The sequence below is a fragment of the Cucurbita pepo genome, chromosome 15, assembly GCF_057944985.1.
Source record: "Cucurbita pepo subsp. pepo isolate OVF chromosome 15, ASM5794498v1, whole genome shotgun sequence".
NCBI lineage: Eukaryota > Viridiplantae > Streptophyta > Magnoliopsida > Cucurbitales > Cucurbitaceae > Cucurbita > Cucurbita pepo.
The window spans coordinates 2,948,573-2,974,722 of NC_141812.1; the positions used below are offsets into that span (position 1 = coordinate 2,948,573).

Genomic DNA, 26,150 nt, shown 5'->3' on the forward strand with positions numbered 1-26,150 from the left:
ATACTCCTTCTCATTTTACGATAGTACGGACGCATATGTTACGAGGCAGGGAAACGAACATTATGTTTACCATAATGCTGCCATGAAGATCGTTATTCCTAACGGGTGTCCGACATAAAAAACTACTAGAGAATACTCGTTCCACAAGAAAGGGGCTCATGAGATATACGAACCAACTAGTGCGTGGGTCCATACTCGCACATGTGGACCGTGTGTAGGAAATTAAATACACATCCAATTGTCCGCTTAGGATAGCCACCTTAGGAAAATAGACTGATATGATAGGTCTCACTCCTGAGTTGTATTTGTTTGCATTTTACCTCGATAGGAGGGTCGTTTACTGAATATTTTTTAAAATAATCAAGCTATGTTCTATTCTTATTTTTCAAGTAAAGGCAAAGCTCCCCTGTACAGCTGACGATGACATCGCAATCTAGGAGACTGGGTTAATTAGGTGTGTTTGGTTCTAGGATCAATTCTTGTTTGATGCTTTAGGCTTTCGTGTTTTATGTATGCCCTTAACTAAGCTGAAGAAAAAAAATATTTTCAATTATTTCAAAATGAAATCACTTATTACAAAATGAAATATTATAATGTATTTGTAAAAGAATTGAAATACGTGATGAAGAAATTAACCGTGGAAACTGTCACAATAGTCAACGATCTTACGCTAGACCTCATAAGTAATTTGAATTTAGGTTCATTATTAAGAAACAAAATCCTATAACAACAATCACTAAAAGATAATAATCAAAATTATGACACGGAGAATTTATTGAATAAACCCTGCAGTGTTCTACAAAAGTTTAAGATAATTATTCGAACTAAAATGTCTTCGTATTTGATACTAGAACTTCATCTATTAATTTGTCCAAGTTCTTGTAAGCTGACCCACCACGATTACATGCTTCTTCAGCTTAAATCTTCAAGTTCATAACATTCTCCTTCATTTTCTTACCCTTTTCACCATCCATTAGCTCTCTCACAAGCTCCTCCACTTCATTTCTTTTCACATTGCTATCAATTTCCATTCCAATACCCCACTCAGTGCAACAATAACGACAGTTAGTCTGCTGCTCAGCAAAGAAAGGCCACGAGATCATCGGCACGCCAGCGCAGATACTCTCGAGCGTTGAATTCCAACCACTATGCGTTAGAAACCCTCCAATTGAAGGATGGTTCAACACTTTTTCTTGACAACACCAACTTGCTATCATGCTTCTATCTTTGGTTTCTTCCACAAATTCAGGTGGCAAAATGGCTGAATCTCCTACAACTATATCCGATCGTATAATCTGTAGGAATGGCTTCTCACTGTCTGCTAATCCCCAAGCAAACTCGATCAGTTGCTCTTGTGTCATCACCGTTATACTAACATAAACAACCGAGTTGGGTTCCTTTGAGTTCAGCCACTCGACGCACTCTGGTTCCTCAACCCAAAGATTTGAGCCTAATGCTCTTAAACTTTGGTCCTCTATTTGGTTGGCAAGCAAGTGAAGTGGACCAATAGTGTAAATAAACCGAAGGATTGAAGAAAGAGAATTCAAAACATCTCGCTCAAGTAATTCATATGTGTTTATTATAATTGCCGAAGCTTCCAGAGATCTTTCCATTTGTTGATTGTTGAAATTTAGTATGATATCATCTGAATTTGTAATTCTAAGAAAATGAGGAAGGTCTCTCAAATGTATACTTTTTATTTCATCCGTCCATAAAACTGTATTTTCCAAATATCCATTTGTTATATGACTCTCAACTGTTAATAAAGAAAGAGGTCAAAATTTAAATAAAGGTAAGTTTTAAATTAAAAAAACTTTAAATCCAATATCTATGAATTTTTAAAAATGTCAAATACATCGGGAACTTATTAAAAAAAAATTGAAAGTTTATTGGTTCATTATAAACTTTTTAAAATTCATAATCTATTAAACACAAAATCGAAGGTTTATAAATCGCATTGACGATTGAGAAACTTATTTGACTCAAATAAACTATTTAATCTTGTAACGTAGTAAAAAAGAATTGACTTCAAGACCCTAAACCGTATTCAAATGTAAATCATACCTTTGAGTGGTACCAAACCTTGCTTAACGAGCTCACGACAACACATGCAACCCTAGTAGCCACAAGCACTGGCAGTCCAAAACAAAGCATAAGGGATTTTAAATTCATTGGCAGCCAACATAGAGAAGGACATGATAGCATCTCCAACGATGCAACTAACCGTTGGGACGTCAGCAGCTGAGTTAAGCTGAGAGATAAGATCACAAAAAGGAGCTAAACAATTCTTGGAGGTGGATTGACAAAGCAAAGGAATATCTTGGGTAGAATTGGCATCGGAGAACAGAAGTCGGGGATGGTTCGGAATTGAAAATCTAGCAATCCATCAAGCGAGTCAGGGCCTCTCGACCTGAGTAGACGCCTATGATTGTACTCGGTGTTAACAAAAGTTATGTGGAAACCTGTATGATGGAGAAGCTTAGCCAAGCTTAGCATAGGGTTGATATGGCCTTGAGATGGATATGGGATACACACAGCATGTGGTTTATCAGTTTGTGAGGCAGAACCCATCTTTGATTGCTTGGCTCAGTTTTTGGACATGGATAAGGAAGAAACTGGAACATCTTATAGGCTTCACAAGCAATGAGTTTTCTTTTTTCATTATTATTATTTAATTATTGGCTGACATTTGAGATAAGAAACGTACGAATACTCGAAAAGAACAAAAAATTATTAATTATCAGAACTTTTTTTTATAATTTATTTATGTGATCCATTCGAATCTTACTTTAGTTATATACAATATGTTATAATTTTTTAGACGATTATTGGTTAAATAATTGGTTACGTGTAAAGACAACAATTTTATGTTTTATATTTATAAAATTGTCGACAAATCACAAAATTTAAGATTTGAGTTTAAGTTTTTTAATTTTAATTTATAAATATAAAATTAATATATTAATGTCACATTAATATAAAACTAAGTAAAATAATGTTCATTCAACCCTAAATAATAGAAAATTAGCAAAATAACTAAGGTGTACACGGGTTGGGTTGGATTGAGTTGGAGAAATTTTTTGGACTAACTTAAAATTTTGAGTCGTTGAGTTTGACCAACACAAATAGAGTTCAGAATCGGACGTATCTAAATTTTAAGTCGTTGGGTTGCTTTTCTTTTAATTATTTAAAAAATCATACTTATCCACGAGGTAATAAATAACTAAAATGTAACAAGTTAAGCTCACTACTAGCAAATATTGTCTGATTTGACTCATTCGTATTATTGTCAACCTCATGAAAATGTATGAGAGAGGTTTCACACCCTTTTTGTTCTCCTTTCCAATAAATATGAAATCTCAGAATCCAGTGTCGTTGGGGTCAAGCTCCAAAGAGTAATACTCTTGTGGTTGCTCTACAAATGAAGTCAAACAAACTTGCAGCAGCTACGACAAAGCCACTTGTTCCCACACATCCCTCTCCTAGAAACAAAGCAAATAGACCGATCAATTCGAACTATTCAATCCAAGCTATAAATATTGGGTTGGGTTAGATTATTTTTCAGTTTGAATTCAATTGAATCTTTGAGAAATAGAAAATTCAGATCAGTTCACAAATTGACATTTTTTTGATCGAGTCAACCCGACCAATTTGAAAATAGAGTTACAATCCAACCCAACCCAACCTTACCTTATTTTAAGATTATTACGAAGATTAAGAATATTTTCCGCTTATAACCAATATTAGTGATGTGTTGTGACTTATAAATATTTGATATTTGAACTTTACGAGATTTTAGTTATTAATATAACATATATATTATAAATAAGTAAAATTTAAAATAATTAAAAAATAATCCAAAAACCGAACCTAAAAATGGAGGATTGGGTTGAGTTGTTAACTCTATTCACATTGCTCCGATCACTCTAAAAACATAGGGTTGGGTTGAATTGTGAACTCTATTCAGATTGCTCCAATCACTAACTTAATCAACTCAAAACATTTGGTTAATCAAAAAGATATTTTCCATCTAACTTAACTCGTGTACATTCTTGATCATGCAGTCATTCATGGAGAGGGGTCCTTGTGTTTTGGCATTCACATGGGGCATAATGGCAATCACATGGGCATATGCCCGAGAGTAAAGCATTCAAAATCACATGTGGTTGCACACACAGATGTCGGTATTTCTACTAAAAAGTCATAGTTCATGTTATGTCACCTCAATGTAAAGGAAAGATTTATAGGTAAGTCCAAAAAAAAAAAGCAATGGTTTTAGATTTATTGTTATTATTTTATTTGTAACGATATACTAAAAATTGAACACTATAGGTATATCGACCCAACTTTTCTAGACCGAGATAAGTCCAAAAACGAAAAAAAAGCAACAAACCTTTACGTTTTAGTTTTATTGTTATTATTTTATTTGTAACGATATACTAAAAATTGAACATTATAGATATATCGACGCAATTTTTCTAGATCGAGATTAACTAGCAATATTAATATATGCATGTTATTTTTCGTTAAAGCTAGAAAATGAGAATATAAACAAATAACATAAATACTTATAGCCTAATATGATAAGATAAGGAATCAATACAAGGGGAATAAGATTCGGATTACCTTGTTGATCGAATATCTCAAGGCAAGAATATTGTCTGAGATTCGAATACTCCACAAGTAAGATCGATCATGTCTAGCTTGAATGATTCTTGTTGATCAAATATCTCAAATACTTGTTTGAGATTCGAATCACTCCACCAGCAAGATTGATCATATCGAGCTTGATGATTCTGCATGCAACCTAAACTACATACAATTGCAAAGAAACTATAAAGGCATTCCAAGAGTTGTAACATTCATACTTAATGGCCATAATTAACCATTATGTAATTGTAACCTAAGGTAAATAAAAACTCTTAAAATACATTAATGAAATACAATAACTCTAAATTGTTAATCCACCCAAAATTTATCACATGAAACTTCATTCTTCTTCAATGTGGCATGAATTGAAATATCTTTTGATAATTTCAACAATATTTTCTTCACATCTTCATTGAAGCATATTGTATGATTGATGTCTCTTGGTTCATATCATAATATCTAAAATTATTCGACAATTCCCTTAAAAACACTCGAAAATAGGTCAAGAATCCTTCCATCTAACCTTTTTTTTAAAAAAAAATTCCTAAACATACCAATAAAAAATTGAAAAACACCTATGACCTAGTAATCCTCTATTGGGGTTAAAACTTATAAGAAAATTAGTATCAAACTCTAAATATTTTAGTGTCACAATTTAGTGCAACTTATTTTAGTTTAAATTAGTTATGGAATATATGATATTCGTAATCTTCCCGAATATATTAGTTAGGAAATATATCTTAGATATCGTAATCAGTTGAATTTGAATAGTAGTATATTTTATTTTATTATCAGGATTTAGTTAGTTTATATTTTCTTGGTAGATATTATTTAGTATCTTGTATCCTATTTAAAGGTCGTGAATATCAATGAAGATTGAACATTCGATCCCAATTCTTTTTCTAATTCTTAAATCGGTATTCTTTCGTTGAGTAATAATATTTTCATATCTATGCACACTTTTGAGTGGTAGATATTGCGTCAGTTGGTATCAGAGTCAAGTTGGTACGGTTTGATATTATTACTCAACGAGATGAATAGTGGGAGTGCTTCTATGGGTGTAGCTATGGAGAAGCTGGTTGGCAATAACTATAGTTATTGAAAGTTATGCATGGAAGCTTATCTACAAGGGCAAGATCTGTGGGATTTAATTGAAGGTGATGACACAGAAATTCCAGCCGATATTCCACAGAATGCAAAATTACGCCAACAATGGAAGATCAAATGCGGAAAAGCCTTGTTTACCTTGCGGACTTTGATTAGCAAGGAGTATATTGATCATGTTCGTGATTTAAAGTCACCAAAGCAAGTATGGGATACACTTCAAAAGTTGTTCACTAAGAAAAATACCGCTCGACTGCAATTTCTAGAGAATGAACTAGCTATGGTAACTCAAGGTAATTTTTCTGTTGAAGAATATTTTTTGAAAGTGAAAAATCTGTGTTCTGAAATTTCAGAATTAGATGCTGAGGAGCCAGTGAGTGAGGCTCGATTACGGTGTTATCTTATTCGTGGATTACGAAAAGAGTTTATGCCATTTGTTTCCTCAATACAAGGGTGGGCAAATCAGCCTACAGTTATTGAACTGGAGAATCTTCTTTCCAATCAGGAAGCATTGATTAAGCAAATGACTAGCAGCAACGAATTTTCCCGAAAGTCAGAAGATGTGTTGTATGTCAAAGATCAAAGGAGACAGAATTTTTACTCAAAGCCTTCATCAAGCAATGGGAATCAATTCAGGAGTGAGGAGTCATCAAAGAAGCCATTTAAAGCTTGTTACAGGTGTGGAAAATCAGGCCATTTTAAACGAGATTGTGAGGTGAAAGTGGTGTGTCATCGTTGCAGAAAGCCAGGCCATATTAAACCAAATTGTCGAGTCAAGATGCAGGAATCAGAAGCAAATGCGGTACATGAAAGTAAAAGTTCTTCATATCCAATTTGGGAATATTGCTTAACCACTGAGGTTTTTGACCAGCCAACAAACGTGACTTCAGCCGTATATCAAGATGATGTCTCTACAGGTGATCAAAATTCTAATTCCACTACTTACGCTTCTGAGTTTGATTCTCTCCAAATTTCGCATCTGGACTCTCTCTTTTTCTCCGATGCCAATTCTGTTGCCCCTGATGACCCTTCTGTTTACTCCACGGCCTTGGATTTGAGATTCGACGAAAATGAAGTTGTCGAGCTAACATTTGATGATCTTGACGGTCTCTACCTCCCTCTGAGGCTGACGACTTTCTCATCTTGGAGAATTTGGATCAAACTACCAATTCGCAGGATTCGGCTACTGATGCTCCACCCCAGTCTGACCCAGAAATAGCTGCACTGCTTGATGATGATGATTTATCACGATTTGGTTCTGATGTTGAGGACTTGGAGGAGGATTTCGTAGTTCAGGTAAATTTATGTGAAGAAGGGGAGGATGGTTCAATGGATAATAAGTTTAGTGTGGCTAAGGATTTTGAGAAGGCGACAGGAAGCCAGAACATTGTTAATAACAAATCTTTTGGCGACGACATTTTTGAGGATGCAGATGTTGACCATGTGGAGGATGATGTTGACCATGTGGAGGATGATGTTGATAAGCCACGAACTTGACAGCTTTTAGATGATCGATTTGATACCCTCTTAAGTCAGGACTATGCATCTAGTGACAACGGTGACAGTGCTTATGATGAGCATGATGGTTGGGTAGTTGAAGAAGATGAGTCCCTTGCTCAAAAGCTCAAGCATGCCCTTGATGATCATAGTAAGGATGACTTGGACCTTGACCAAGGATATAAAGCTTCTGCAGATCAAGAGCTTTTGCAGTCTACCAGTGATGTAATTCACCGGTGTATGGAGTATGCTGAGTCTGCACAAGTTGAGATGAATTATTACTCTTTCTCATTAGAATTGAATCGCTGCGATGTGGAACTTATTAAGAAGGAAATCATTGAACATGATGCGTCAGTGTCTTATTCAGGTGGTGGCGTGCCTAAGAAGTCCATACGCAAGCCTAACTGGAAGAAATTCTTCGTAGATTATTTTGTTCGAGAGAACGTGTTAACGCAGGATGTTGAATTGCAGGAAATACATACTAATGAGCAAGTTGCAGACATATTTACTAAGGCACTTGCCAAAGTGAAGTTTGAAGTTTTTCGTAGAAGCTCTCGAAGTTATTGAGAAATAAGCTTGCACTAAGGGAGGCTGTCACAATTTAGCGCAACTTATTTTAGTTTAAATTAGTTATGGAATATATGATATTCGTAATCTTCCCGAATATATTAGTTAGGAAATATATCTTAGATATCGTAATCAGTTGAATTTGAATAGTAGTATATTTTATTTTATTATCAGGATTTAGTTAGTTTATATTTTCTTGGTAAATATTATTGAGTATCTTGTATCCTATTTAAAGGTCGTGAATATCAATGAAGATTGAACATTCGATCCCAATTCTTTTTCTAATTCTTAAATCGGTATTCTTTCGTTGGGTAATAATATTTTCATATCTATGCACACTTTTGAGTGGTAGATATGGCGTCATTTAGAGACTAAAAAAATGTAATTAATTTGTAATCAAGAAATAAATATAAAAAATTAATATCTTCAAACATATAAAATAAAAGTATATATCTATCATGATATATGTTGTCCTGTTTTATATTGACTCGTACGTGGGACACTAAATTAAATTGTTTTTTTTGTCTATTTTGTTGAATATGGAAAAAAAATCTCAACATCATCCGACAAGAACAAACCAACACCAATTTGTATATAAAAACCATTCATTTTTCAAAACCCTTTTAAGGACAAAATATTTTATTATAAAATGGCATTGTTTTATGGGATTGGTTTTGATTTGTTGAACTTGAAGGGATCCTTTTATTGCATTTCATTAAAAAAAAAAAAAAAAAAAAAAAAAAAAAAAAAAAACATAGGTTAAATAACATGAACATGTTGCATTTTATGCAACAGATTTCATATTTCGAATCGTGGATTTCGTTCGTTATATTGATTGTTTGTATATTTGAATGGTATGTTAGAATTTGGGGGGCCAAAGCCGTTATGGTGGTATGAATGGTCGGTCGAGGGAAGACCGTCCGACACTATAGAGAGTGTTGCACTATTGGTAAAAACTCGAAACTTATGCTTCTCTATTGGTCGAGTTGAGACGATGGCTCATTTAAGTTCGGTCTTTGCTGAATGTATATGTATGAGATTGACTTGAGTTTTTTGGTGGCTGAATTTTGAAGATCTTTCTTGAGCTGGATGTTTTGAGTTAAGGAGTGTTAAGGATATTTTGAAGATTTTTTTTTACCATTTGAAGTTGGTTCTAGGGTTAATTAGGTGTGTTTGGTTCTAGGATTAATTCTTGTCTGATTTTTTTAGATTTTTCGTGTTTTATGTACACCCTTGATTAATTTCAAGGGAAAATAAACATTTTTAATTCTTCCAAATATTATAATGTATTTGTAAAAGGATTGAAAGCACGTAATGAAGAAATTAATCGTAGAGAGACTACCACAATAGTCAACTATTTAACCCTAGCATGTCATAAGTACTTTGAATTTAGGTTCATTATTAAAATATACAAAATTCTATAACAACAATCATTAAAAAAACAACGACCAATAAGAGAATTTATTGGATAGACCCAACAGTATCGTTTAAAATGATTATTTGAACTAAAACGTCTTTATATTTGATAAAAGAACTTCATCGATGAATTTGTCTAAGTTCTTGTAAGCAAACCCACCCGGATTATATGCTTCTTCAGCTTTATTCTTCAAATTTATAACGATCTTCTTCATTTTCTTACCATTTTCTCCATCCATTAGCTCTCTCACAAGCTCCTCCACTTCATTCCTCGACATTGCTATCGATTTCCATTCCAAGGCCCCACTCAGTACAATAATAACGACCGTTCGTTTGCTTCTCGGAAAAGAAAGGCCATGAGATCATCGGCACACTCAATTTGTGACATGAGATCATCGGTCTTGATCCCATCACTACTAGGCTATACATCACCAGACACACTCAATTTGACGAAACTCATTTTTTCTGTTGTACCTACCTCTCAGATCCAACCAATTTCCTCTCTTCATATTTCAAATTCCTTGGAACAGCGTCTTTACCATATTGATTCATCTTCCTCTACCCCTTCTTCACCTCACATTTCTCGATCTAGCTTCTCTCTGTGTGATATTTATTCTGGTCTTGTGGATGAATTTGTGCTGGCTTATACTTCTTTTGCAGGTTCCTCTTTGCCACGTTCGGCTTCTGATCCGCCTTCCATTGAACCTGCTGTTGATTCCTCTTTTTCTATGAGCTTTCATCCTAAGATCACACGAGCCAAATATGGTAGTTTTAAGACTCGCCATCTAGCAAATCTTGGTGTTTTGGGCTCATCTGGTCTTCTTTCTCCTATTCTTGCATCCACTGAGCCAAGAAGATTCAAATCTACTACTAAGAATTCCGCTTAGTTTGCAGTCGTGGATGAGAAAATTCGAGTTTTACAACAAAATGACACTTAGATTTTGGTTCCTCACCCTGCCAAAACAAACATCTTGAGATCTAAATGTATATTTCATATTAAATATTTTCCTAATGGATCCGTCTAGCGTTGCAGGGCTCATCTTGATGATAAATATTATACTCAGGTTCCTTATAATGCCCCTAATTTTCTTAACCTAAGTTAATGGTATCACCACATGCCTGCTTTAATTTTATATGTGGAAGTTCATAATAAATACTTTTAAATTAAAGTCATAGACTTACATATTTAATTCAAAACAAGAAATTAAACGTAAACATAGTTTTTAAATATAAAACAAATTGCATTAAAAAGACCTATCAATTAGTAAATGAAATTCAATGCGTTCTACTGTCCTATCATGCCCTATCTTGACTTCCATGGCCTTTCCAGCATCCACCATCATCCGTGCATGGAAATTTTACCTTTACTTGAAAAATATAGAGTAGCACGTGGAGCGACGATATTTGGAGCAATTTCAAGGAACGGGAAGCGAACGTACTCGAACTTACGGAGACGCTTGCTAAGGCCAACCAAGTGGCCCTATCGTCGGTTCAATTATAATTGTTTGCAGAATGATGACACATGCATGTGGCTTCGTACGTGTCATATGCTCGTATATGCAAACTATTATAAAATGATATGTATATGATATGATACATGAATATTATGTTGTATGTGATAAATTGATATATTTATGATATGATATGTTAAAGGCATGCTCGGGCTATGTTATGTGATTGTTATGATATATGATATATGATATGGTATGATATGTGCATGATGTGAATGGTTACGTTCAAAGGCATGATAAGTTCATGAAATGACATATGTGCAACATAAATGATATGTTATATCATTGACATGCAAATGACAAATTGACAAATGTACAACCACGATATACACATGGAAAGCTATGGTACCAATGTTATGATATGAAGAAAGATGCTAGCGGGGTTTGTAATACATGATAATGAAAAAGGAAAAATGTTGGGACCTCATGCATTATTGTGTGTTTATGCATCGAGGGATACCCCTTCTCATTTTACGATAGTACGGACGCATATGTCACGAGGCAGGGAAACATTCATTATGTTTACCATAATGCTATCATGACGGTCGTTATTCCTAACGAGTGTCCTACATCAACAACTACCAGAGAATGCTCGTCGGACCAAAAAGGAGCTTAAAAGATGTGTGAACCAATTGGTGGGTCCATAGTCAACCGTGTGGACCGTCGGTAGGAAATTAAGTACACATCCAATTGCCCGCTTAGAATAGCCATCGTAGGAAAATAGACCGATATGATAGGTCTCACTCATGAGTTGTATGTGTTTGCATTAACTCCAATAGGAGGGTCGCTTACTAAGTATTTCTTAAAATACTCAAATCATGTTTACTCTTATTTTTTCAAGGAAAGGCAAGGCTCCTGTCTACAGTTGATGATGGCATCGCAATCTAGGAGATCGTGGCATATGCTTAGAGTAGTTTTAAAATTTTAAATAGTAGACTATAGGTTAGTATAGATTAAATTGCATTTTCATTTCAAGATATTTTCTTACTATTTGAAATTGGTTCTATAGTTAATTAGTATAGATTAAATTGCATTTTCATTTCAAGATATTTTCTTACTATTTGAAATTGGTTCTATAGTTAATTAGGTGTGTTTGGTTCTAGGATCAATTCTTGTATGCTTTTTTAGGTTTTCGTGTTTTATGTACGCCTTGACTAAACTTAAGAAAAAAAAAACATTTTCAATTCTTCTCAAATGAAATCATTTATTACAAAATGAAATATTATAATGGATTTATAAAAAGATTTAAGTACCTAATGAAGAAATTAACGGTGGAGACTGCCACAATAGTCAACGATCTTACCCTTGACGTAAATACATTAAATTTAGGTTCATTATTAAGAACATACAAAAACCTATAAAAACAATCATTAAAAAGATAACAATGAAAATTATTTTAAGGAGAATTTACTGGATAAATCGTGCAGTATTCTACAATAATTTAAAATAATTGTTTAATTTAAAATAATTGTTTGAACTAAAACGTCATTCAAAAATGAAGAACTTCATCGATCAATCTATCAAAGTTCTTGTAAGCAGATCCACCTGGTTTACATGCTTCTTCAGCTTTAATCTTCAAATTCATAACATTCTCCTTCATTTTCTTACCTTTTTTTCCATCCATGAGCTCTCTCACAAGTTCCTCCACTTCATTCCTTTTAACATTGCTATCAATTTCCATTCCAATGCCCCACTCAGTACAACAATAACGACAGTTCGTCAGCTGCTCAGCAAAGAAAGGCCACGAGATCATCGGCACGCCAGCACAGATACTCTCAAGCGTTGAATTCCAACCACTATGCGTTAGAAACCCTCCAATTGAAGGATGGTTCAATACTTGTTCTTGACAACACCAACTTGCTATCATGCTTCTCTCTCTGGTTTCCTCCACAAATTCAAGTGGCAAAATGGTTGAATCTCCCACAACTACGTCAGGTCTTGTAATCCACAAGAATTGCTTCCTACTGTTTGCTAGTCCCCAAGCAAACTCAATTAATTGTTCGGTCGTCATCAATGCCACACTGCCAAAATTTACATAAACAACCGAGTTGGGTTCGTTTGAGTTCAGCCATTCGACACATTCAGGCTCCTCGACCCAAAGATTTGAGCCTAATGTTCTTAAACTTTGGTCCTCTATTTGGTTCCAAAGCAAGTGAAGTGGACCGATAGTGTAAATAGATTGAAGGATTGAAGAAAGAGAATTCAAAACATCTCGTTCAAGTGATTCATATGTGTTTATTATAATTGCTGAAGCTTCTCGAGATCTCTTCATTTGTTCATCGATGAAATTTAGCATGACATCATCTGGGTTTGTAGTCCTAAGAAAGTTAGGAAGGTCTCTCAAACGTATACTTTTCATTCCCTCAGTCCATTCTACTGTATTTTCCAAATATCCATCGGTTATATGACTTACATCTGTTAACAAATAAAAGAGAAAATTTAAATATCTCAAATTAAAAAAATTAGTTAAGTTACATGTATTTAATAGATCTTCAATTAAAAAATTTTATAGTTATAAAATTGAAAGTTTAACCATTCATTTAAAACTTTTTAAAGTTTTAAGATCCATTAAACATAGAATAGAAAGTTTATAAATGGTATTGACAGTTTTTTAGTCTTATTTGACTCAAATAAACTATTTTGTGGGAAAAGAATCCTCTAATTGAAATTAGGAATTCCTTAGGAGCTTTAGGGGCCGCCCCTCAAATTGTGAATTTTTATGCATTTTATCAATCAATAACTCATAATCCAATCTCCCTAACTAAAATTTTCCAACTTGACAATTTAAAACAGACTTTTCAAGTACTTAAATATTATTTAATGGATGAAAATCGGGTATTTTGAATTCCGATTCATAGTAACATCGTTTTCAATTTGAATTGACATTTTCTGCATCATAATTATCACCATAATTATTGTGAAGAAACACCTACAAGAATTAGCCTTGGACAGTTTTTTTTTTTTTTTTTCTAAATGTATGTATAGCCAAATGGACCACACCTAAAATCGGGTCAAATTATAATTGGATCGGTTGGGAAGGAGAGCAAAGAATTCTTTATAAGAGTGTGGAAACCTCTCAGTAACAGACACGTTTTAAAAAGCTTGAAAGGAAGCTCGAAAGGGAAAGCCAAAATAGAACAATATCTACAGTGAGGTTGAAAAAACTTAACTTAATGAAAAAAAATTGACTTCAAAACAGTAAATAGTATTCAAATTTAAATCATACCTTTGAGTGGTATCAAACCTTGCTTAATGAGATCATGGTAACGCAGGTAACCCAAGTAGCCACAAGCACTAGCCGTCCAAAACAAAGCATAAGGAATTTTAAACTCATTAGCAGCCAACATAGAAAAAGACATAATAGCATCTCCAACAATACAGCTAACCCGCGGGACGTTAGCAACTGAATTAAGCTGAGAGATAAGATCACATAAAGGAGCTAAACAGGTCTTGGAGGTAGATTGGCAAAGGGAAGGAGTATCTTGGGTAGAGTTGGCATCGGAGAATGGAAGGCCATCGGGGATGGTTCGGAATTGAAAATCTAGCAAGCCATTGAGCGAGTCGGGGCCTCTCGACCTGAGCAGACGCCTATGATTGTACTCGGTGTTAACGAATGTTATGTGGAAACCTCTATGATGGAGAAGCTTAGCCAAGCTTAGCATAGGGTTGATATGGCCTTGGGCTGGACATGGGATACACACAGCATGCGGTTTATCAGTTTTTGAGGGAGAACCCATCATTTGATAGCTTGGCTCAGTTTTGGGAGATGGAAAGGAAGAAACTGGAATCTCTTATAGGCTGCACAACCAATCAATTTTTCATTACTATTATTATTATTATTGTTTAATTATTGAATAACAAAAAAATAATATAAGATTATTACAGCTGCCAACTTGTCGTTATGTTATTATACTGAATAGCTTCGTACATTATTAATTATACCAAACTTTAAATTATTTTTTACAACTAGTGGTTAAATAATAGATTTACTTTTAAAGACAACATTGAGTTTGGTAGCATTTTAATTATTGTGTTTTTCTAATTTTAATTTATAAATATAAAATTAACCTGTTATGTCACATTAATATAAAAGTAATCAAATTAACGTCCAATCCGGTTTAAATAATAAGAAATGTTTTGTTTTCATCTTCGACTGACATGAGATGTCATAATCCACTTTCTTTGGAGGCCAAGCGTCCTTGCTGACACACCACCCAGTGACTTGTTCTAATACCATTTGTAACAGTCCAAGTTACACTAGCCGATATTGTCTGCTTTGGTCCGTTACGTATCGTTGTCAGCTTTACAGTTTTAAAACGCATCTACTAAGAGGAGATTTTCAAACCCTGATAAGGAATGATTTGTTCTTCTCTTCAATCTACATGGGATCTCACATAAAATCTCATAAAGTTCAAATATAAAATATTTACGAAAAACAATCCATAACTAAAACGGGTTACAAACGTTAGATTTCTTCTTTCTTTTTTTTAAGTATGGCGGAATTGGGTTGGATTGTAACAGTATTTTCGGGTTGTTTAAGTTGACTTGATAAAAAAATGTCAACCGAGAAACCAAATTGAATTTTTTTATTTTCAAAAAATTCAATGCATTCAAGTTTGAAAATTTAAAAACCAAATTGCTACCGAACATAAAAAAAAGAATATTTTCAGCTTATATTAGTCATGCATTATGGATAAGTAATTGGCGGAATTGGGTTGGATTGTAACAGTATTTTCGGGTTGTTTAAGTTGACTTGATAAAAAAATGTCAACCGAGAAACCAAATTGAATTTTTTTATTTTCAAAAAATTCAATCCATTCAAGTTTGAAAATTTAAAAACCAAATTGCTACCGAACATAAAAAAAAGAATATTTTCAGCTTATATTAGTCATGCATTATGGATAAGTAATTTTTTTAAAATAATTAAAAAATAATCCAACAACCTAACCTGAACATAAAGGGTTAGATTGAGTCGTGAACTTTATTTGGGTTGCTCAAGTCACCAACCCAACCAACTCAAAGTTTTGGATTAGTTGTCAATATTTCTACTAAGAAGTCATAGTTCATGTTTTAGATGAAAGATCTATAGGTAATTCCAAAAATGAAAAAAAAAACAATAGATTTCTTTTAGAGAAAAATGTCTTTTAGGTTTAACTTTATTGGTATAATTTTATTTGTAACGATATACTAGAAATTGAACATTTTAGGTAGCTTTTCTAGACCCAGATTAACTATGACTATTAATATATGCATGTTATTTCCAATTAACAACTCGAAATCGAGAGTATAAAAAATAAATAAATAAAAAAAACTAACATAAATAGTAATCACTTAATGTCTAAACTTTATTTGAGAATTGAAAACCCATTATAAAGTTGACAACGTTCAAAGAATCCCTCAATCTAAATTTAAAAAGTAAAAAATAAAAAATCCTAAACATTCAAATAAAAATAAAGTAGAAGCAAAATACATGACGACATAGACTTTGTGACACTGCTGGTGACCGAACTCTGTTGAATACAACTTTTTGTGGGAAACACTCGCATCTCTATTACGATCTTTTTGAATTTTTCTACTATTCAGATGACTCTCACCCCTCTCTTGTTTTGTAGATTTAGTCTCTAAAGCTGAAAGTTTTGTGTTGTTTTAGCGCTCCCTTGAGTCTTCTGACTCCTACAGCGTTCACATCCACTAGTCGTTATCGCGCCCATGGAAGTCATCCTGCTTTCTATAGCAACCAATGAGAGTTCTCATTTCTACGACAACAATTCTTCCCATCAAGGACGAACCAACTCGGATAAGGATCGTCAACCTCATTGCAACCAATGGTACGTTTGGACTGATTCTGCTCATGCTCACCTTGTTGAAGCTTACACGTTTTGTTCTATTGCTGAACCCCAGATTGCTGATTGGTTTTTAGCACTAAGGCTTTGGCCCATATGACCACGATCCTCTATTTTGGATAAATATAAAAATGACACAAATAAGGACTCTATGATCGTAGGAAATGATGTTTCCCTACCCTTTACCCACATTAGTACTATTGCTCTTATTCCAAAACATTCACTCATTAAAAATCTTCTTCCATTAGTAAATTAGCTTCTGATTTTTCTCTCTTCGTTACACTTGCTAATAATCTTTTTACTATTCAGAATTGTCAAATAGGAAGAGTGGTGGCGACCCGTAAAAGGGGATGGAGGGCTATATGTGCTGGAGCTCGACAACTCTGCCTTTATTTTTGTCCCTAAAAATAAATCTCTAGGTGCTTCATATGATTTATGACATGCTTGGGTCATTTGAATTATTGTGTTATTTATTTTTTAAATAAAAAAATATATATTTCTCTTACGTCTTTATTGTCTTCTTCATCCCTATGTAGTACCCGTCAGCTTGTGAAAAGTCATCAATTGTCTAATTCTCACAATGAATATAAGACGTCTCATGTGCTAAATCTTATTCATTGTAATCTTGAGTACTTCTCCTGTCAAATCTCACATACGTACTTCTGGCATCCACCATCAACTCTCTTGCCCATATACACCTGGTCAAAATTATCGTGCTGAGAGAAAACATCGTCATGTGACAGAGACTTGCTTAGCTCTTCTCTTCCACTCTCATCTTTGTCCTCGTGTCTGGGTTGATGCTTTCAGCACTGCAACTTATATCATTAACTGATTGCCCACTCCACTTCTTGGAGGTAAGTCACCATTTGAACTTCTCCAAGGCTACTCTCCGCATTATGATAATATTCATCCCTTTGGTTGTCGTGTTTATTCTTGCTTACGTGATATATGCCTTACAAACTTTCTCCCCATGACACTCTTTGCATTTTCTTGGATTATAGTATCTTTCATAAAGAATTTCGTTGTCTTGATCCCACCATTACTAGGTTGTATGTCACCAACCACTCTCGATTTGATGTAACTCACTTTTATGTTGTCCTGATCTCTCCCAGACCCAACAAGTTTCCTCTCTTCATATTTCAAATTTCTTGGAACAATGCCTTTATGATATTGATTCATCCTCCTCTACCCCATCTTCACCACACATTCCTTGATCTAGCTTCTCTCTATGTGATATTTATTCTGACCTTGTGGATGAGTCTATACAGGTTTATACTTCTCTTGCAAGTTCCTCTTTGCCATCTTCGACTTCTGATCCGTCTTCTATTGAACCTGCTGTTGATTCCTCTTTTTCTGTGAGCTCACATCCTATGATCACACGAGCCAAAACTAGTATTTTCAAGACTTGTCATCTAGCAATTTAGGAGACCGTGGCACATGCTTAGGGTAGTTTGCAATTTGAAATAGTAGACTATAGGTTAGTATAGGTTAGATTGCATTTTCATTTCAAGAGATTTTCTTACTATTTGAAATTGGCTTTAGGGTTAATTAGGTGTGTTTGGTTCTAGGATCAATTCTTGTCTGATTTTTTAGGTTTTCGTGTTTTATGTACGCCATTGACTAAACTCAAGGAGAAAAACATTTTTAATTCTTCCAAAATGGAATCAGTTATTACAAAATGAAATATTATAATGTATTTGCAAAAGGATTGAAAGCACATAATGAAGAAATTAATCGTAGAGACAACCACAATAATCAACGATATTACCCTAACCCGTCATAAGTACTTTGAATTTAGGTTCATTATTAAGAACATACAAAAAATCTATAAAAACAATCATTAAAAGATAACAATCAAAATTATGACTAGAAGAATTTATTGGATAAACCCTGCCCTGTTCTACGATAGTTTAAAATAATTATTCGAACTAAAACGTCTTTTTATTTGATAGAAGAACTTCATTAATCAATCTATCCAAGTTCTTGTTAGCAGACCCACCTGGTTTATATGCTTCTTCAGCTTTAATCTTCAAACTCATAACATTCTCCTTCATTTTCTTACCTTTTTCTCCATCCATGAGCTCTCTCACAAGTTCCTCCACTTCATTCCTTTTAACATTGCTATCAATTTCCATTCCAATGCCCCACTCAGTACAACAATAACGACAGTTCGTCAGCTGCTCAGCAAAGAAAGGCCACGAGATCATCGGCACGCCAGCACAGATACTCTCAAGCGTTGAATTCCAACCACTATGCGTTAGAAACCCTCCAATTGAAGGATGGTTCAATACTTGTTCTTGACAACACCAACTTGCTATCATGCTTCTATCTTTGGTTTCCTCCACAAATTCAAGTGGCAAAATGGTTGAATCTCCCACAACTACGTCAGGTCTTGTAATCCACAAGAATTGCTTCCTACTGTTTGCTAATCCCCAAGCAAACTCAATTAATTGTTTCGTCGTCATCACTGCCACACTGCCAAAATTTACATAAACAACCGAGTTGGGTTCCTTTGAGTTCAGCCACTCGATGCACTCTGGTTCCTCAACCCAAAGATTTGAGCCTAATGTTCTTAAACTTTGGTCCTCTATTTGGTTCCAAAGCAAGTGAAGTGGACCGATAGTGTAAATAGATTGAAGGATTGAAGAAAGAGAATTCAAAACATCTCGTTCAAGTGATTCATATGTGTTTATTATAATTGCTGAAGCTTCTCGAGATCTCTTCATTTGTTCATCGATGAAATTTAGCATGACATCATCTGGGTTTGTAGTTCTAAGAAAGTTAGGAAGGTCTCTCAAACGTATACTTTTCATTCCCTCAGTCCATTCTACTGTATTTTCCAAATATCCATCGGTTATATGACTTGCATCTGTTAACAAATAAAAGAGAAAATTTAAATAAACATAAGTCTCAAATTAAAAAAAATTAGTTAAGTTACATGTATTTAATAGATCTTATTGTTTCAATGAATTTAATAGATCTTATTGTTGTGAATTTTTTAAAATGTCCATTGATCCATAACTTATTTAACAAAAAGAAAAAAAATTGAAAACTAAAAAACTTTACAGGTATAAAATTGAAAGTTTAACCATTCATTATAACTTTTTAAAGTTTAAGATCTATTAAATATAAAATCGAAAATTTATAAATCATATTGACGGTTTTTTAGTGGAAATCTCTCACTAGCAAACGCATTTTAAAAAGTTCACGGGAAGCCAGAAAAAGAAAACCCAAAGAGAAAAATATCTGTCAATGTTGTGTTTGGGCTGTTACAAGAGGTATCAAAGCCCAACACTGGGAGCTGTGTCATCGAGGATGCTGAGCCCCAATGTGGTTGGACATGAGGTGGTGTGCTAGCAAGTACGCTGGGCCTCGAAGGGGTGGATTGGGGAGTCTCACATCGATCGGAGAAGTGAACGAGTGCCAGCAAGGACATTGAACCTCGAAAGGGGATTGATTGTGAGATCCCACATCAGTTGGGGAGTAGAATGAAACATTTTTTTTTACAAGAGTGTGGAAACCTCTCGACGTGTTTTAAAAACATTGAGAGGAAACTCGAAAAGAAAACCCAAAAAGAACGATATCTGCTAGCTGTGGGATTGAAAAACTTGTAACTCAATAAAAAAAAAATTGACTTCAAAACAATAAAGAGTAATCAAATTTAAATCATACCTTTAAGTGGTATCAAACCTTGCTTAATGAGCTGAGGATAACGCATATAACCCAAGTAGCCACAAGCACTAGCAGTCCAAAACAAAGCAGAAGGGATTTTAAACTCATTGGCAGCCAACATAGAGAAGGACATGATAGCATCTCCAACGATACAGCTAACCGACGGGACGTCAGCAGCTGAGTTAAGCTGAGAAATAAGATCACAGAACGGAGCTAAACAATTCTTGGAGGTAGATTCACAAAGGGAAGGAACATCTTGGGTAGAATTGGAATCGGAGAACGGAAGGCCATCGGGGATGGTTCGAAATTGAAAATCTAGCAAGCCATTGAGCGAGTCAGGGCCTCTCGACCTGAGTAGACGCCTATGATTGTACTCGGTGTTAACGAAAGTTATGTGGAAACCTGTATGATGGAGAAGCTTAGCCAAGCTTAGCATAGGGTTGATATGGCCTTGAGCTGGATATGGGATACACACAGCATGTGGTTTATCAGTTTTTGAGGTAGAACCCATCTTTGATTGCTTGGCTCAGTTTTTGGACATGGAAAGGAAGAAACTAGAATTCTTATAGGCTCAGAAACAATGAGTTGTTTGAATTTTTAATTATTTTTTAAAATTATTGGCTGACGTTTCAGACACGTAACACATCAATATTCGTAAAGAACAATAAATAAGGTAAGATTATTACACCTGCCAACTTATCTTTAATAGTTATTGTACTGAATATTTTCCTACATTGTTAATTATGAGGAAAAAAAAATTAATGTATATGTCGGATCTCTTCCAATCTTAATTTAATTATACCATACGTTAAATTATTTTAGACCATTATTGGTTAAATAATAGGTCTCATAAAGAATGTTTTGTTTTCATCTCTAGTTAACGTGCGAACTCACAATCCACCCTTTAGGAGTAGCGTTCTCGCTGGCACAACTCTGGCACATTGCTCAGTGACTTGTTTGGATACCATTTATAACAGCCCAACAGATATTATCCGTTTTGGCTCGTTACACACTGTTGTCAGTTTTACAGTTTTAAAACACATCTGCTAGGGAGAAGTTTTCATAACCTTGTAATGAATGTTTCGTTCCCCTCTCCAATCGATGTGCGATGTCACATAAAATCTCGTAAATTTCAAATACAAAATATTTTCGAGTCATAATGAATAAGTAACATTAGTTACAAATCTTAAATATTTATAATTTAAAAAAAAAAATGACGGGATTGGATTATAGGTTTATAACCGATATTAATGATACATTGTGACTTATAAATGTTTAGTATTTGAATTTTATGAGATTTTAGTTATTAATGTAATATGTATTATAGATAAGTATGATTTTTTTAAATAATAATAAAAAAAATCGAAAAATACATAACGTAAAAACATAGAGTTGGGATGTGAACCTTATTCAACCTTATTTAGGTTGCTAGGATCCCTAACCTTGTGGTTGGCATTCACATAGGTAAGATCGAGAGTAAAGCATTCAAAATCACGTGTTTGTTCCCATAGTTGTCGGTATGTTTACTAAGAAGTCATAGTTCATGTTTTGTTACGTCAATGTAAAGGAAAGATCTATAAGTAAGTCCAAAAAAAAAAAAAACAAAAAAAACAAAAAAACAAACAAACTTTTACGTTTTAGCTTTATTGTCATAATTTTATTTGTAACGATATGCTAGAAATTGAAACTATAGGTATATCGACCCAACTTTTCTAGACCGAGATTAACTAAGGTTATTAATATATGCATGCTATTTTCCAAGCTCTAAAATGAAAATATGAACAAAATTAACATAAATATTTAAAATAGAATATCTAAACATTATTCGAGAATTCCTTGAAAAAACTCGAAAATAGGTCAAGAATCGGCCTTAATCTAACTTTTTAAAAAAAGAAATCCTAAAAATACAAATAAAAATAGCGTGGAAGCAAAATAAATGATGGCATACACAAATGTATTAAAATTACTTGGCAAGTAATCCTCTATTGGGGTTAAATATACATACACAATCAAGAACGTGCATCTGAGACATAAATTTGTTCGGTCAAAATATCTATGACCTAATGATCAATTAACTCACTAATTGACTATGTCAATTCAATTATCATTTGTATATGGGAGTCTTGGTGGGCATTACTCTAACTGATCGAGCAACGAGAGTTTAAAAAATTTCCTACAAAATGTCTAGACTTTTAGTGTAAAAAACCTCTCCACTCTTCGTATCAAGATGACGTGCATGTATTGAATACCATGATGCATTATTACGATGAATTGTTTTCTAAAGACACGACCCTAATTAAAACTAATAATGATGAGAGTATGAAGACCAATATCTGCATGTTACTTAGAATAATATGTGAACGGTATATAGGAGTATGTCACAAAGATGATTTAAAGACCTCATGCCTTTTGTGTGTACATATACATCGGATAATTTCTCCATTTTTGATGTTGAGTACGTATGCTTACACTATGATGATGATAATGATGATGATCATGCCTTGCAGACACTCAGGGGTGTACTGGTCTCTGGAAGTTGCTACGAATAGCTAACTTGACTATGATGGACCCAGAGGGTGTGAACCACCGGGAGATCCACACTCACACGCGTGGGTCATTTTGGTATGTACAATTACATATAATACAGAGAATACATAGAGTATTGAGAATATAAACCTAAGATCATCTATACGAGAAACATAGAGAGATATACATGGTAACACCAGAATGATAAACTTCAACATAGCTAGAGGTTTATATTGATGACTTCATGTACGCACAATTACAGAGATTACAGATAATACCGAACAATTACAGAGATTACAGATAATACCGAGAGTATTGAGTATATAACCCTCACGCCATGGTGACTCTTTCCATTTTTCCTAATCCTAACAAAATTGAAATTGTGGTGGAGATGAGATAGGGAAGAAAAGAGAAAGAGAGAGAATAAAATTAAAAAAATGAAAGTTTTTAGAATTTAATTTTCTGTAATATTAATAATATTAAATATATTTTTATCACATCACCATTTTATAACTATAAAATTAATATATTTATCTTACATTGGTCTAAAAATAATTCTTAAAAAATGCCTAGTCAACCTTAAATAACATAAAATTAACAATAAAAAAACCATTTTTCAAAACTCAAAAATTAAAATATTGAATTTAAAAACCTATAATTTAGAGACTAAAAAATGCAATTAATTTGCAATCAAAAGATCTATATAAAAAAAAAAAAAAAAAAAAAAAAAAAAAAAATGAATGATATCTTCAAAAATCTGAAACTATATATCTATCATGACACTTAAGTCAACAAAATTAAATTATTTTGTCCTATTTAAGTTTGGCCTATGTGCCACTTCGTTGTCAAACTTTGGTAACGGTGACACTAAAAGAACTTATCTTTTTCTATTTTATTGGATACGAACAAGATCTGGAAATCATATGAAAATAACACACCAATTTGTATATAAAAACCATTCATTTTTCAAAACCCTTTTAAGGACAAAATACTTTATTATAAAATCGCATAATTTCTATGCCGTATGGGTGAGGTGTTCTTGATAAGACAAGTGGAAAGCATGAGGTTGATGGATGCACAAGGAAAGCTTGTGGACATTGAGGAAGTAGATAAGGTGTTGATGAATGGAGTGTTGATCTATAAGAATTTTGAATTATGAAATCTAATTGGAAGTTGGAATCTGAGTTTAGAAATTTAATTGGTAATGGGATGATGGAATTTGAATAGGATTAAGTTAGCTCGTCTAAGTCTCTTGATGTTGAACGTGAAAGAAAGTGTCTCTAAATTTTTTTTCTCTTGATGTTGAACGTGAAAGAAAGTGTCTCTAAATTTATTTTCTTTGTTTTTAAGTAATCATGTCATTCACTGTTAGTTCGGTTCTCTTCTAGGTCGCGTATGATGTGAAATTTGATCGAAAAAAGAATGTTGAGGATTGTTGGGAGGGAGTCCATCATTGGCTAATTTAGGGAATGATCGTGTGTCTTATAAGTAAGAAATACATCTTCATTCATATAAGACCTTTTGGAGAAACAGCAAAGCAAAGTCAGGAGAGCTTATGTTCAAAGTGGACAATATCATACTATTGTGGAGAGTCGTTATTTCAAGAGATCAGACAACCTACACTAACTTCGCTCTGATACCAGATTTTTTAACACAACTCTTTACGGGAAACACTCGCATAGACTCTATAGTGTACTTTGTTCGAGGGGAGGATTGTTGGAGGCTCTATAGTGCACCGCTCAAAGTGGACAATGATATCAGATTGTTGAACACAACTCTTTCTGGGAAACAAAATAATTAAGTATATTTATTCCTGAAATACTTAAATCAATTTCCTAAAATAAATATATAATGGGCTCATATAATTATTCAAGGAATACATGAATGAACATGACCACATATGAATGAGAGCGACCTTGAGAATATAAAAGACTTTAAAAGAATTCAAAGTTACTACCTTTGCCAATAAGGTGCACCTTCTTATTTAGTGGCTCAATTATAGGAACTTCCAAGTTAAACGTGCTTTGTTTGGAGGAGTTTATGTTGACTGACTTAGAAATTTTTCTAGGATGCATGTGAGTGAGACAAAGCTGTGAAAAATTAACATGACCTGTGTTGGTTTTTGAGGTTAAACTTCACTTTTAGACACAAGAAATAAGTAATATGACCATGCACTAGAGAATGCAGGAGAATTCATATTTCGAATCCTGGGTATGGTTCATTAGATTGATTGTTTGTATATTTCAATTGCCAAAATTGTTATCGTGGCATGAATGATCGGTCAAGGGAAGACCGTCCGACATTGCAGAGAGGTTACATCATTGCAGAGGGTTGTTTGTAGAGGAAAATAAAGGTAATATTTCCACTTATTTATCGGGAGTGGCGTATCTTTTAAAACTAGAATCAATTTTTCTTGATATCTAACATAATGTATGAAAGGATCCTTGAAGGCCCGTAAGATAGTCGAAAAATAATTAGTAAACACTTCGATAAGATATTCGATTTTCCCATAGAAATATATTCGTTCAAAAAGAACTGATAATTATAGAAGATTTTACGTAATTCAAAGTTTTAGATCTAATATCGCATTTGATGTGGTTTCTTTTCTTTCTCTTTTGTTTGTGATTGGAACTTATTAGTTCGTATGGCTTACTATGTGAATGAGAGATTTTCGTATTTGTTATTCCACCTTAAAGGTGTAAATCAAGGGCTAGCTAACTACCTAGTAGCATAAGTGACTAAAGGAGAGATTGAAAGGATGTCAACAAATGAAAATGACGATGATAAAAGTAATCCTAATCTTCATTCCAATTATCTTAAGTTTTTCTTGAGCAAGAATCCTTAAATCAAATAAATTAATATCTTCTTATACAAAATTCAGATCAATCAAGAGATTAGGCTAGAATTAAATTACTTCAAGATCAAACGAAGCAAAATTTGAAATCTTGTTCTAAATTGAGTCACTTCACAATCAAACTTGATCAAAACTTCATTGAATGACTCGGATGCAATCTACTCTAAGAAATATACTAAAAATTCCTTAAAATTTAGAAATGACAAAGATAATGCTCAAATTTGTACCCGTGAAAGTCTGAGTTCAATTTCGTTATCAAAAATCTCATTTTTACATACCAATTTATGGATATGTATAGTGTCTTAAAAAAAAAAAAAAAAAAAAACTTTCAACTCCACTAAAAGTAGTGGACTTTAGTAGTCTTGATGAACTACTTAGTGTTAGGATGGTTAGATTATAGCATTTGTTTAGGGATGTGTGGACGGCTAAATGTTATTGGGTTATTATGTTTATATTTTTTTAGAGTTTGCAATCTTTAAGATTTACTATTCTTATCTCTAGCGGTCTAAG

At 33.7% G+C, this 26,150-nt stretch overlaps 2 protein-coding genes and 1 pseudogene across 2 annotated transcripts; all 3 read right to left on the reverse strand.

The window, feature by feature from the left end:
* Window positions 1–796: 796 nt before the first annotated feature.
* Window positions 797–2,609, reverse strand: LOC111811603 (7-deoxyloganetin glucosyltransferase-like; annotated as a pseudogene).
* Window positions 2,610–12,206: 9,597 nt separating this feature from the next.
* Window positions 12,207–14,524, reverse strand: LOC111811507 (7-deoxyloganetin glucosyltransferase-like). The gene is made up of 2 exons (XM_087117824.1): window positions 13,972–14,524; window positions 12,207–13,160 (listed from the first exon to the last, which is right to left on the reverse strand). Exons 1-2 carry the CDS (start codon window positions 14,483–14,485, stop codon window positions 12,235–12,237), a joined length of 1,440 nt encoding a protein of 479 aa, XP_086973950.1. The 5' UTR covers window positions 14,486–14,524; the 3' UTR covers window positions 12,207–12,234.
* Window positions 14,525–18,425: 3,901 nt separating this feature from the next.
* On the reverse strand, window positions 18,426–20,810 carry LOC111811505 (7-deoxyloganetin glucosyltransferase). The gene is made up of 2 exons (XM_023698388.2): window positions 20,261–20,810; window positions 18,426–19,457 (listed from the first exon to the last, which is right to left on the reverse strand). Exons 1-2 carry the CDS (start codon window positions 20,769–20,771, stop codon window positions 18,517–18,519), a joined length of 1,452 nt encoding a protein of 483 aa, XP_023554156.2. The 5' UTR covers window positions 20,772–20,810; the 3' UTR covers window positions 18,426–18,516.
* Window positions 20,811–26,150: the final 5,340 nt, after the last annotated feature.